The sequence below is a fragment of the Bos taurus genome, chromosome 3, assembly GCF_002263795.3.
Source record: "Bos taurus isolate L1 Dominette 01449 registration number 42190680 breed Hereford chromosome 3, ARS-UCD2.0, whole genome shotgun sequence".
Taxonomy (NCBI): domain Eukaryota; kingdom Metazoa; phylum Chordata; class Mammalia; order Artiodactyla; family Bovidae; genus Bos; species Bos taurus.
The window spans coordinates 14,117,574-14,131,065 of record NC_037330.1 but is presented as its reverse complement, the minus strand read 5'-3'; the positions used below and the strand labels follow the sequence as shown (position 1 = coordinate 14,131,065).

The 13,492-nt window shown below is 57.0% G+C and overlaps 1 protein-coding gene across 1 annotated transcript; it reads right to left on the bottom strand.

Moving 5' to 3' along the window:
• Positions 1-637: 637 nt before the first annotated feature.
• CRABP2 (cellular retinoic acid binding protein 2) lies at positions 638-5,622 on the bottom strand. The gene is given in 4 exon segments (NM_001008670.1): positions 638-691; positions 1,154-1,270; positions 1,481-1,659; positions 5,543-5,622. Coding segments are annotated over 4 exon segments (417 nt in total). The 5' UTR covers positions 5,613-5,622; the 3' UTR covers positions 638-640.
• Positions 5,623-13,492: the final 7,870 nt, after the last annotated feature.

Here is a 13,492-nt window from a genome sequence, read left to right as displayed (position 1 = left end):
CTTTGGAAGCCAGAGCTGGGGACAAAGGAGGCTGGAGGAGGGGGAGTGAAGGTGATGGTCATGGATTCCACAGCAAAGGAAGGGCCGGTGATGAGGAGGGTGAAGGCCAGGTGGTTCCCTCCGCCTTGTGAACCTTGTACCAGTGCTGCTGAAACATCAGACTCTCTCACACTGCCTTTCAAAGGCAAAGCTGGACCCAGGTGACTTACCCAGCCCCTTCCCAACGAGCCAGAGACAGGTTTTATTTCCTAAAACATTTTAATAAAATTAACCAATAAATATTCTACACCGTATGGGCTACAGGGACAAAGAATGGAAGACAGAGGGCCCGTCTTTCCTACTTAGGCCCTCGGGTCCCCTTGCAGAAAAGGAGAGAGATGGTGCTACGGGCTGGTTTGGGGCTAGGACCAGGGTGGGGGTCGGGGGAGTGATCCTGGAATCGGTGATCTGGGCTCCATCCATCGTGTTGATATATGGGGAGGAGAGGAGGGGTCAATAAAAGGAGAGCCCCTGCAGAAGGCAACCCAGAACCCCCAGAAGTGACTGGGATGAGGGGAGAGCTAGCCTAGAGGAAGGGGTGGGGCAGGAGGCAGGGAGCATGGGCGGGGGGCAGCTCTGGTGGCTCTGGGGCCGCAGCCGCTTACTCCCGGATGTAGACCCTGGTGCACACGATGTCATCCGCCGTCATGGTCTGAAGGGAGAGAAGTCATTGTTAGCCTGGGAGGCCCCTGGTTCCTGTGCTTGGGGCAGGAGGGTTGCTTGGAAGTACTCTGCTTGGCCTCCAGGTCCAAACCTACTTCTTGGCTCAGGACGGTTCACAAAATGCCTGGGCATCATGTGATGGAGGACAATAGAGGCCCAGGGTCCATTCTACGCCTCCCTCCCCAAGCCAGGAAGATCCCCCCAGAGAACTGCTGGGGCCTTTCAGAGCAAGTCCTTTGCTCCAGGTGGAAGGGACACCCTTTTGCATTTGCACAAGGGTACTGCCTGGGACACAGACAGCCTAGTTCTGCCCCAGCAGCTCCATCAGGAGGCAGAGACCAGCCACCGTTGTTCTTAAATTTCCTGTACTGTGGAATGTCCTGGAAAATCTCTGAAGGTAGCACTGGGCTTGCCCTGTCTGAGCTAGGAGAAAAGCAGGAAGAAGCCTTACCAGGATCAGCTCTCCATCGTTGGTCAGTTCTCTGGTCCAGGAGGTCTTGGGACCCTCTCCCTTCAACAGCCTCTGCTCACAGACCATTTTGTTCTCGCTCTCCCATTTCACCAGGCTCTGTATGAGAGGGTGGCCAGGTGAGTTGGGCCCACAGCCAGGACAAGGGGGGCCAACAGAGGGACAGAGGAAGTGCCACCTTTCTATCCACCAACACTACTCTCCCCGCTGGAACTGGAGGAAAGAGTCAAGGGAAAGATTGGAAAATGTCATGGTGAGACACCAGGCAATGGATCCCATGACCCCGAGGGACCCCATCCCTGCACGCACCTTACAGGGTCTCCCATCCACAGTCTGCTCTTCAAACTCCTCTCCGATCTTGAAGTTGATCTCTGTGGTACGCACGGTGGTGGAGGTTTTGATGTAGAAAGTGTCCCCCTCCTGTTTGATCTCCACTGCTGGCTTGGATGCTGCAGCCACTGCGATCTTCCTCAGCATCACATTCACCCCTGTAGGGAGGGTAGAGGATGGATGCTCCGGGCACCTGCCTCACACCCTCCCCAGGAGACAGCAGGAGCAAGCTGAACTGTGAGTCGACTGGGAAGAGAAGGAGGCTTCCTGCATGTCCAAAAAGCGCCTTGAAGGGAGGGCAGGTGGTGCAGCCCTGATGGCTGGTGGGTTCAGGGAGGAGGGGCAGAGAGGCAGCGCCTCCCTTGGGATTTCTGTTTCTAGCTTCCACCTGGATGCGTCAGCAGCCCTGCACTGGGATCCCACGTCTCAGCTTTGCAGTCAGTTCTCCCCGGTCCCTTCATCCTGCTACAACTCCCCTAGGCTCCATTCACCTCACTTTTGGTCCTTTGTCCACCTTGCTTGAGACCATCTGCTGGGATGGGCTCATCAGAGTCACTGTGTCCACACCCCCACTCATGTGCAGGGCAGACTCTCCTCAGCCAGCGCTCACTACTCATGTCCTGAAGTAGCGGCCACTTCCCTCTTTGCCTACTCACCTCCCCTGTCTGGTGGCCTTGATTTGCTGAGTCTCTGTCCCTCCCAGAATGAGAAGGAACAGGGATTCTCAACAGGGGAGGGGGTGTGACAGCTGTGTCCCCCTATAGAATGGTCTGTAGCCTGGGGAAGCCACAGGCTGTGAAATAAGATCCATTAGGCCATGATTTCCATCTGGCTCACCCTCCTTTTCAGGCTGGGTGAGCCTGGGCTAATGGCTTAACCTCTCTGAACCTTAGATTTCTCAATTGTAAAATGGAAACAATAGCTTCTTCAAGAGCCTATCAAATGGGACAATGTGTGTTTAGGCTGGAGCACACACAGTGCCGGGCACATCTGTAAGTTTTCAAACAGTAGCTACTCTTATTGTTGTTGTTTTTACTGATTAAAGGAAGGCAAAGAAAAAGCCAGAATTGGGGCTCAAAGTTCCATGCATCAGACTCCTGTTCACCTGCCCTCCTGGAAGACATCTACATCCCTCTCCCCTCAAGGGACACTCCCCTCCCCTCCTGTGATGTACCCCGACTCCAGGATCACCCACCCTACTTCAGGGCCCAGGTCTTCTCATTCAGGTTCTGTGGGTTCAGAGTCCCTGTGACTGTTCCCCTGTCCTTTCCCAGACTGGACCCCTTCTCTCCTCTCCCTAGTTATTTAAAAGGAATGGGGTAGCCGGAGAGAGCAGCCCTCTGCCAGGAAGTCAAGCAGGCCGGGAGGCATCTCTAGTTGGGGCCCAGGTCCAAGCCCTGCACCGCTTCACCTGGCCTGGCCTCCGGCCCTGAACTGGAGCAGAACCATTCCGGGTAACAATGGATGAGGATGAGGGGCCAAACTGGGCTGGGCCAGGTGAGTGGCCTGGGATTCCCCTGATGTGGGCCAGACCCCCGGCTCTCCTCCAGACTTGGATCCCTAGAGAAACAAATCCCCTTTCCCCTTGGCACCAGCACAGACCCACTCTCCTGCAGGCAGAAGGGAGTAGGAGGAAGGCCTGTCCCTCAGGAGCCCAGGGGCCCATTTCTTGGTTGCTGATCTCTTGGGACCAGGGAGCAATGACTGAGGTTCCTAAGACAAATTGACCTGGTAAAAGAAACACATCCTGCTCCAACTCCTTGAACAAACAGACTGCTTCACTCTCTGGTGCTACCTGGGAAATTCATCCTGCTATCTAACAATTAGCTTTCCCGTTACAGAAACAGGAGCGGCTAGCTATGTGCTGTGCATGTGTGCTAAGTCCCTTCAATCGTGTCCAACTCTTTGTGACACTATGGATCATAACCCACAGGCTCCTCTGGCCACAAGATTCTCTAGGCAAGAACACTGGAGTGGGTTGCCATGCCCTCCTCCAGGGATCCTCCCAACCCAGGGATTGAACCTGCGTCTCTTACACCTCTTGCATTGGCAGTCAGGTTCTTTACCACTAGCGCCACCTGGGAAGCTATGTGCCATGACCATCATATTGGATGGGACGAAGAAGTGAAGTGAGTTAGAAGTGAAAGTCGCTCAGTTGTGTCAGACTCTTTGTGACCCCATGGACTATACAGTCCATGGAATTCTCCAGGCCAGAATACTGGAGTGGGTAGCCTTTCCCTTCTCCAGGGGAATCTTCCCAACCCAGGGATTGAACCCAGGTCTCCTGAATTGCAGGAGGATTCTTTACCAGCTGAGCCACAAGGGAAGCCCAAGAATACTGGAGTGGGTAGCCTATCCCTTCTGCAGAGGATCTTCTTGATCCAGGAATTGAACCGGGGTCTCCTGCATTGCAGGCAGATTCTTTACCAGCTGAGCCACAAGGGAAGGTGTGGGTATCCTCCAAATACCTGAGCATCTCTCCCCAGGAGAGAGACCCTTGAATAGGACAAAGAGGAGTGAGAAGGGACTGAGGTTCCTGCGGAAGCAAGGCTAGGTTCAGAGAGGACACCCCTCCCGTGGCCTCTGGTGACTGTGGTGCTGGGCCAGGCTCAGCTGACCTTGGCTGATTCAGGACTGTGTTTGTCTAACGGGTCTGTTTTCAATCTGTCCCCTCAGCAAGCCCCGAGGAGGGCACGTGGCTCTGAGAGACCCCACAGGGAGGACAAACAGACTGAAGACAGACAGACAACAGGGTTGGGCTTGGGATCTAATCCTCCAGCCGGGGCCTGCGGGTGCTCCAGGCCACTGCTTCGTTCACTAGGGAGAGGGGCCAGCATCCAGAGATGATGGGGGAGGAACGGCATCCAGGCTTTCCGAAGGGAAAACTTTTCTCCTTTCATTTCAACAAGGGTAGAGCAAGAAAGGCTGACAGGACTCCGAGAAATACTGCAGTCAGATTGCAAGAAGAACTAACAGTGAGGAAGGGTGTGGAAATCCTCGCTTTCCTCGCAGCATTCCAGACCTTTCCTCATTCCTAACTCATTTCTACAGCTCCCTGCCCCACACAGGGTGCCCTCTGCCCAGTCCAGCCAGAGTCTGTTCAGGCCAGAAATGGAGGGCTCCAGGGTTTCCAGGTGGCTTCCGAGTCGCTGAATTCTTGACTAATCTCCATCTCTCTTCAAAACCCTCTCCCCAGCCAGTCCAGGCTTTCTCTACCCACCCCCCAACCCCCTCACCCCTACCCCGGCCCCTCAGACACCTGAGGGCACACAGGAGTTGGGACAGGCAGTCTAGGTAGGTTCAACTTCTTCCACCTTTAACCAGCTGGGCTGCAGCCGGGCTCTCCAGGGAGGGAGGGAGGGAGAGGAGAACTTGGATTTTCCGAAAAGGAGGGGATGGCTGGGGTTTCACACGAAGCCATTTGTTGAAATCTAAGAAAGTGATAATTATCCAGAGCGATTTTAGGACTCTAGTTGCTCGCTGTAGGAAAATATTTGTCTCACAGATGGAGGGTGGGGGGAGCACAGTGGAAAAGTTCTGAAAGGGGAAGAAAAGGGAATCTGGGGGCCCTGCTGTGACGGATCACCTAGTGGGCGGAACCCGAGGCAAAGAGGTAAGGAATCTGCCCCCGGAGATTGGGTTACCTGCAGGGGGCAAAGGGGAAGGAGGCAGGAATGCCTCCGCGGGGGTTCGGCTGGGTAGAGACCCAGGCACTCAGCCTGGACGCAGTGTGTGCAGCTTCTGAACAGCGGAGAACCCCCTTGCCTCACCCCAAGAGATACCGACCTCGTGCTTCTGGTTTCTACTTGATTCAGAGGCTGAGTCACCGCAGCAGCTGGCACCGGTGGGCGCCCCGCCGGAGAAAGAAGGATTTAGGTATTCCGGCCCAGCGCCCCAGGACCCAGGCGTCTGGCCCCTATTCTTGGGGATGTAGGCGCCCAGCTTCCCACGCCTTGGTTCCAGCTTCCCTTTCTTTCTCATACCCACCTCCGATGCCTCGGCACCCCCTCTTCTCTCCCCAGCGATCAAAAATCTCCTTACCCAGCACTTTGAGCAAATCCTCGAAGTTCTCCGATCGGATGATTTTCCAGTTACCAGAGAAGTTGGGCATGGTGGCGGCGCTAGTGGCGGGCCCCTTAGATCTTTCCACTGGAGCACTGGACGCTGAGTCGTTTACTCAAAAGAGATGTCTCCGCCGCCTTGCGGGACTCAGGAAACCGGGAAGGTCCGAGGACAACCCAAAAGCCGGCCTGGGCTCCTGCGCGGACAGCTTTTATACCCTTCGCGGACCCGCCCTTGCCCAAGAACGAGGTGGCCCCGCCTTCCGTCCCGCCCCCCTCCCCACCTGTGGGGGCCTTGAGCCCGGTCCCTTCATTACCGTCCCACCCCCACCCCCACTGCGGCCTCTGGATCTAGACCCATGGGCGGGTCCAAAATTCACCGAGGGGGCCGGAGATTGCTGGCTCCCGCGCCAGTGGGTGGAGGAGGAGGCGGATGGGGGGCGAGCCCTAGGATTGGGCTCTCAACCGGGAAGGGAGGGCGCCGGGTCCGGGGCACAGAGGCTGGGGTCTCACATCTGCAGTCCGAGGCACAGGGTCGCATCTCGCCTGTTCCCCATCCCTCCCCAACCTGACACTGTGCACTCTGCTCCTCGGCGCCGGACCCGGCGACACCACCAGCTGGTGAACCACTCCTTGCGAGTCGGAGCTGGGGCGGCCGAGGTCCGCTCCGCTGAAGCTGGAGCTGGATCCAGGGTGACCGCTCCGAACTCGAGAGAGGCTGGGGGGTCCTGGGGTTCAGGGACCAGGCACCTAAGTGAGGCAACGGCACCCCCTGCTGGAACAACTCGAAGACGCTGGGAGGGGGTTCACCCTCGCCCCCCGCCCGAGACTCCCCACCCAGGTTTCGGGCTCCAGTAGTGCCTGATGGGCTGAAAGTTGGAGTAGGGAGACTCATTCCTCTTTAAGAATTGGGCGGGCGTCGAAGGGTTAAACAGGAGCCTTGAGCCCGAGCCTACGGAGGGCAGAGGTCACAGCCAATCACTTGACACGAGCTCTTTATTTAGGCGCTTTCTCTGTCACTCTGCTCCCCAGACCCCCGAGGGGATCGCAGTACATGGCAGGGAGGGGAGGCGGGGACAGAGGCGCTGAGCCCCCGGCGCGCAGAGCTGCCACCTCCGGGTGGGGGTGGGGGCGGGGGAGCGCGGGCTGGGTGCCCGGGGAAGGGGAGGAGCAGGGTCTCAGGTGTCACCATTCTGAGCCGTAAAACGGCGGAAGGAGCGGCCGCCCCTCGGCAAGCGTCTTTGAAGTGGGAGATCAAAGGACGGGGGTAGGGCACGGCTCCACGCGGAGACCCAAGTGGGAGTGGGCGAGACTCTGAGGGAGAGGGCCGGGAGACAAACAGAAATGGAAGTCAGGCAGGGAGCTTCGGAGACAGGCCAGGAGGCCGTAGACCGCCGACCGCAGAGGAGCAGGGTCGGGCACGGGGAATAAGGTACTCCTGAGAGAGCGGAACCCGGGGGCCCGTTCCGCGTTGAGGGACGCTGCGGCCCCGCTGCCCTCGGCCGATCGGTGCACGTGGTCCGGATGCCCTTAACGCACCCCCAGCCCCGCCACCCTCCCGGAGCTGTCCTTCCAGCTTCTTCCGAGGCGGGGAGAAAAATCCCCACATCTGGTCGCAGCCCTGGCCCCACCCTGCCAGCGTGGCCAAGGGTGGAGCAGAGGACCAGCTCTGCGAGATTCTGGGCCTTTAGAGCCTGGAACAGTGTAGGAGGTTAGGGGCCTTAGTTGGGGAGGACCCCCGTGGAGGAGAGCCAACGGAAAGGGTCTGGAGGATTTACCAAAGACTGGAGAACACGCTGGAGGTCCAGCCTCTGTGCTGTAAAGAGGAAAACCTCTGAATAATGGGTGTGTAGGGAAGATAATGCAACTAGGGTGACTCTGGCACAGGAAGGATGGAGATTAGACTGTAGAAAGGGCTTTTGACGCCCCCCACCCCCCTCAAAAACCAATAAAATGTCAATTCTGAAAAAGGAGCTGGAGGCTTCAGCCTGGTTTTAGGGTTCCAGGTTTTGTGTAGGGGACTTTAATTGCGGGGAGCAGGGTAGGGGTTGGCCTGGTCTTCTGCAAGTGAGGGGGCAGCGGGTCGAAGGGCTCTGGGAAGATGGATAGACAAAAGCAGAGACGGTGGAGGGAAGGGGTGGTCCCTGGGGGGTGCTTAGGGCTTGGGGTTGAGGCACTGCTCCTCCCCCATCATTCGGCTGCAGCTTCGCTGTAGGTAAAGGGAGGGGGATTAGGTTTTGACAGTGAAATCAGGCTCCCAGCCAAGGGGATGAGGAGACGCTGGGGGAGGGAACGGGGCAGAAACCAGACTCCGGCTGCCTCTCCTGCCCCCTCGCTGCCCCCTGCCTCTTACATCCAGGTCTCCTGTCCCTCTCCGCTCCAGCCTTCTTGAGCCCCCAGGCAGAAGAGTCCAGTCTCCTCCTCAGTAGGCATCTCTCCTACTGCAAAAAAGAAGGGCCAGGGCTGACCCTCTCCTCCACAAGCTTGTGACTAAGGATGTAGAAACCTCACCCAAAAGATGGTCACCAGGATGAGGGGGGCCTGGACCTACAGGAGCACAGAGGAGGGATGTGGTCTGGCTGAGGGAACTAGAGGGGCTGGAGGTGGGGGCTCCCTGGGGTGGAGGCAGGCCAGCCTGGGCCCACTCCCCTCCCTCCACTTCCTCACTCCCCCCATCCCACCCCCACCCCCCACTGGCCAGGCAGCCAGAATTACCAAAGAGACAGAAGTAAGACAAAGGGAAGTTGGGCTGGGAGGAGAATTTTTTCCAGATGTGAGTGTTTGTGGTTTGGCAGCTCTGGGCCTGAGCTCCAGCCCCTGCACCCCAACCCTGGCTGAGAGAGTTTGGGCAGAGGGTCCAGAGCATGGTGCTGAACAGCTAGGCTGGAGGTTTCAGCCTCCAGCAGCCCTGTTACCATAGGAGCATGGAGGCACGTGTGTAAGGGGTACTTAGGAAAAAATGCAGGGGAAGGGGGTTGGGGGGCATGAGGCTGGGGAGTAGTGGATGAGAGGGCTGGGGGACAGGGAAAGGGGGCTAACAGAGGAGGCTGGGGGAACCCAGGGGCAAGGGGCAGTGGCTAGAGCCCTGGAACCAGGTGATGGGGAGGAGCTTAGCCAGCATCAGTCACTCAGTCACAAACAACTGGCTTTAATTTCCCGCCGGGATCCATAAGGAGAAGGAATTTCCTAGTGTCGCTGGCCTTTTAATTATTACCAAATCTGCTGCAGATCTGCCTGGGGCAATGCGTTCCCCTTTCTAGGAGCCTGGGTCATACCTCTCTTGGGGCTCCCCCAGGAATTTGGAGACTCAAGTCGGGTGGGGGGGGTGCCAGATTGGTGAGAAAAGGTGGGGGAGCAGAGGCAGGATAGGGGTGAGGAAGAAACAGACAAGCTAGAGTTAGGAAAGAAACATTCTGGAGCTTTGTTCCCATTGCAGTGTGGCTATGTGGAAAGTGGCTGGTTTTGCAGAAGGAATGCAGATGGGCAGGCTCCTGAATGGTTGCAAGAGTAGGGTGTGAGTGGATGTAGATGTATGCACAATTAAGGGGTCTGGGGGCTTGGGAAGAGGAGGCTGCCCCACCTCTCTCCACCATTCCCTTGAGGCTGAGTCGGGGAGGAGTGATGGCAAGAGCGGGAGTGTTGTGAACCCCTCACCCTCACCCCCAACGGGGACCGGGAGATTCCCAGCCAAATGCAGCACTTGTAGAAGGGCCTCACCCTGCGCAGTGTTATTGCATCTGCTGGATCAGAGAGTTTGTTGGCGGAGAGTCATGTAGAAATTAAACCCAGGTGGGGCTGGACACCTGGGTCTCTGCCATACAGGGTAGGGGCCACGAAGGAAGCAGGAATTCTATAGAGGGTGGGAAGTGGGAGAGTAGAAGAGAGGAGCTGGGCCTTCCCCTGGGCAGGACAGCTGTATATCCTGGCCTCCCTGAGCCCTCAGGATTCCGTGCAGCACGGAGCATAGACTTAAGCATCCTGCCTCCAGGTCTGCTCTAATCCTCAACATTGAAGGAAATGTTCTGTTCTTGTGTCTCCCTGGGCTTAAGGACCCAGCATTTTTCAAATCTGTTAAGGCCCGGCTCTGATCCTCCCCAAATGAAATTGCCATTGCAACAGGATAGATGCAAGACCAAAAAAAGAGCTTCCAGCAAGCTAAAGTGCAAGCTGGGAGTCAGAGAGTAGAAAGGAGGCAACTCATTCCCAGGAACATCTGGGCACAGGAGAGAGATCCTGGGAACTAGGGAAGGTATGGTCAGAGAATCTGAGTGATGGGGGAAGGGGCAGCCAGACTCAAAGGAAGGTATGACAACGGCCCTGGCAAAGGGGGAGGCAGGTGGGGTCAGAAGCGCAGAATGCGAGGAGGGAGCTGCCTGTGACAGGAGGGATCACAGTTAGACCAGGGGAATCTGCAGGCACCCGGGCAGCCAGGCGGCTCCTCTGTTGTTTTTGGCTCTGCTACCTGGTTCCCAGCTCCATCTGCCAACGCTCTCCTCAGGGCTGGGCTGGGTGCACTGAGCTGGGCAGGCTGAGCAGTGGAGGGGGGAAGGAGGAGCTGGGGGTGCACTGGCAGAAGACATGTCCGGAGATCAAATCTCTGTTCCCTGAGAGAGGCCCCTGGCTCTGTTCGCCTCTTCAGGGGCAGGCGCAGAGGTGTGGGCAGTCATCGAAGAGCCTGGAGAACCCCTGCACAAGGCCTGGGCTCTTTGTTCTTCTGCTCCGCTACCCTGCCTCCACCACCCAGACTGCTTCTTGCCAGTCTGCCGTGGTAGCTCAATCCCTTCCCCCACGTAGGCCCTGCTCCGTTTTCTCTCCTGCTGCTACGTCACTCCAGTCGTGTCCGACTCTGTGTGACCCTGTAGACGGAAGCCCACCAGGCTCCCCCATCCCTGGGATTCTCCAGGCAAGAATACTGGAGTGGGTTGCCATTTTCTTTCACTTTCTCTCCTACTGCAGTGAAAAACACCAAATTTGACCCCCCTTCCTCTAGAGCCTCCTCGCTTCTCAAGAGAACCTCCAGGCTGAGGTGGGGATTCAGTGTGGCACGGATTGTTGGTGGCAGCTGCCAACATCTGAAGCCACATGGCCCTGGGCCTGACTCTGGCCAGCCGTGGCCCCTTCCCCACTCGGAAGGAATCCCCCCAGGGCAACACTGCTGGATGAAGAAGCCAGTCAGCCCTGTGACCTGCTGTAAAACTCCTGGCTTTTATGATGCAGTGACTAGGGCCAGATCCCTGTGCCATTTCCACTCTTGGTACTGGCCCCTTAACCCCTGGCAGCCCAAGGCTGTAGCTATGAAAAGCTTGGCAGAGTGGACCTTGGGTTTGCATGGTACCTGGGGACAGTGAAAAGATGAACAGACCCGGGAAAAGATGAACAGCCTGCGGTCCAGCCCAAGACATTTTCTGGGGAGCTCAAGCCCCCTCCCAGATATCTCTTCTCCCACTTTCTGGGGATGAGAAATGGAAGAAGAGCCAGGGCTCCACATAACTCCTCTGTCCATTGAGACAATCTGGAGTTTTTGGAGGAAGAAAGAAGTCGACAGGGCTGCAGGCTGATTCGGGGCTACATTCCTCCTCTGGCCTGAACTGCAGAAGGTGGGCACTGGGCCAGATAATCAGACTCTGAGACTGAAGAGGAAAGAAGTAGGGGGTGGTGGGAGAGAAGGGTGAGATCCCAGAGAAGAGACTGAGGGGGCCCTAGGCCTAGGCTTTGAGGTTCTGTATGGAGATAGAAAGAGAGTATTGGACCCACTGTCCCTGGGGCGCAGGGTAAGTGGGACTGACAGATCAGATTCAGGAACATTGGCCAGCTCGGGGGCTGAGGGACACCTCTTCAAAGCTCCTTAGCACTCCCATTTCCCTCCTTCTCTAACCCCCAAAATGCAGCTACTGTCTCCAGATAAGACCTGGTAGTTTGGCCCCCAGCCGGGCTCCTAAGGAAGCTGGCTGTGCTAATGGCTCCAGGGAGGAGGCTGGAACCCCAGGAGCTGGGTAATAAGGACCAGCTTCCCCAACCCCAGGGCCCTTCTTGCTGCAGACCAGGCCCAGAACAGTGGACCAGACTCCCCAGAGACAGAATCAGAGCTACAGGGGGATTTGAGCAGAGTAAGGGTGGGCTCCAGGAGCCCAGATTCCTGGTCCCTGCCCCCATCCTCCCATCTTGAGCAGGGAGGGAATTAAGAAGGGATGCAAGAGTTCAGAGTCTGGCCCCTTCACCAGGCTAGGGCCTTGTCCTTCCAGTGACCCCACCAACCTACCCCTCCTTATAGTAGGGCTGGAGACATGGGCGGGTAGGGGAGGCCCCAGACTGACCTAGCCCTAATGGCTTTCCCTGGGCAGCATGAACAAAATGGGAAAAAGATGTGTGAGGTGGGAAGCTCTGATTTCCTTTCCCCTGCGGGCGCCAGCTCTGGAAAATGTTAGCTGTCAAAGACAGACTGTATAGTCCCCCTGCCTCCCTCAACCCAGTACCCCTTCACCCCTCCCCATCCACCAGCACCCCCCTCCCACTGCCTGCCCAGATTCCCAGGGGGCACCGGGCTGGCTAGTGCCTGTGAATTTCAGTTCACTAGGCTGAGGACGCACACTGTCTGGACGAAGCCCCCATCTCTCCCTGCCTGCGTCTTCTCCATCAACCTGGGAAAGACATTCAGACGGGAGCTTTGGCACTTGGGGATCCTCAGGAACATGTCCCTGGGGGGTCAAAAGAGCCAGCAGATTCTGGATTTCACAATTGCTAACCTCCTCGCCACGGTCTCACGCCTCTTGAATCCCAGTGCTCTGGGACTGTCGGCTACACATTTCCAGGTTTCCAGATGATCCGGATTTCTTGTTAGCCTTCCAGCTGAGCTTGCAGCAGCTAGCACAGAGAGGGTGCCATCCTGAGTCAAGGACACACAGGGTGTGCCTTTCTCCCTGCCTGGGGGCAGTGTGGTCTCCATGGGCCAAGTCTCTCCTCTGATGAGCTCCCAGACCCCCTGGTACTAGGTTCCTAGGAGTCCCAGGGAATTGATTCCAAAGCTGGGAGGAGGCAGTTCCTGCCTTGGAGTGGAGAGTGGGCATGGGGGTGGCTAACCTCGCAGGAAAGCAACAGAACACTACCCTTGCTCTAGCCCAGGCTTCTTTGATCCGACCCCAGATCCACCCTCCCACCCTTCAGGAAAGCTTCCCAGACCCACCCACTCTGCCAGCCCAGCCCAGCATCCCTGCCCCAGCCTGAGGTCTCAAGCTGCCAAGGTTGGATTATCTGCCTCTGACTTCCCGTTGGTCATGGGTGTAGGCTCCATCGCCCTCCTCAGCTCTGAGGGCAGGGGCAGTCTGCCTTCTTCCTCCTTTGGTTATGGTTTGGATCCATCTCATGGAGTCTTTCCAAAGAAGGGACTGAGTAGGATTCCACAAGATAGAAGGGAGTGAAGGACCTGGCCTTTCGGTGAAGCTGCCTCTGGTCTGGGGATGCCAGACAGTTTGGGTTCCTGGTGCTGCAACGGGACAGGAGGGTCAGGGTCCCGGGCGATGGCCCAACCCTCAGTGCCCAGGTCTGGGAGAAGAGTGGCTCTGAGCCCGCCACTGTGCGAGAACTTCCTATGCTGCCTGGGGTCTGATCCCAAAGCTCGCTCTTCAACACTTCAGAATGGAATCTGGTTAGGCCTGGGAGAGGATTAAGATGTGCTTGTCTTTCCATGCCAAATTCTTAAAAATATCTTCTTTCTCTGCCTCTCCCTCCACCCCTACATCTCTCAAAATCCTATGCATTATATACACTCTTTCAAAGAAAGCACGGAGTTGATGGTATCCCTAAATAAGGCTAGGAGCTCACATATTAAAGAAAAAAACAAAACCAGCAAAGTCAGCACAGTGAAGCGGTAGGAGGGCAGAGAGCAGAGCAGGAAAAAAACCTGTGCAGCAATTCTAAAAGACCAGGGGCTGGG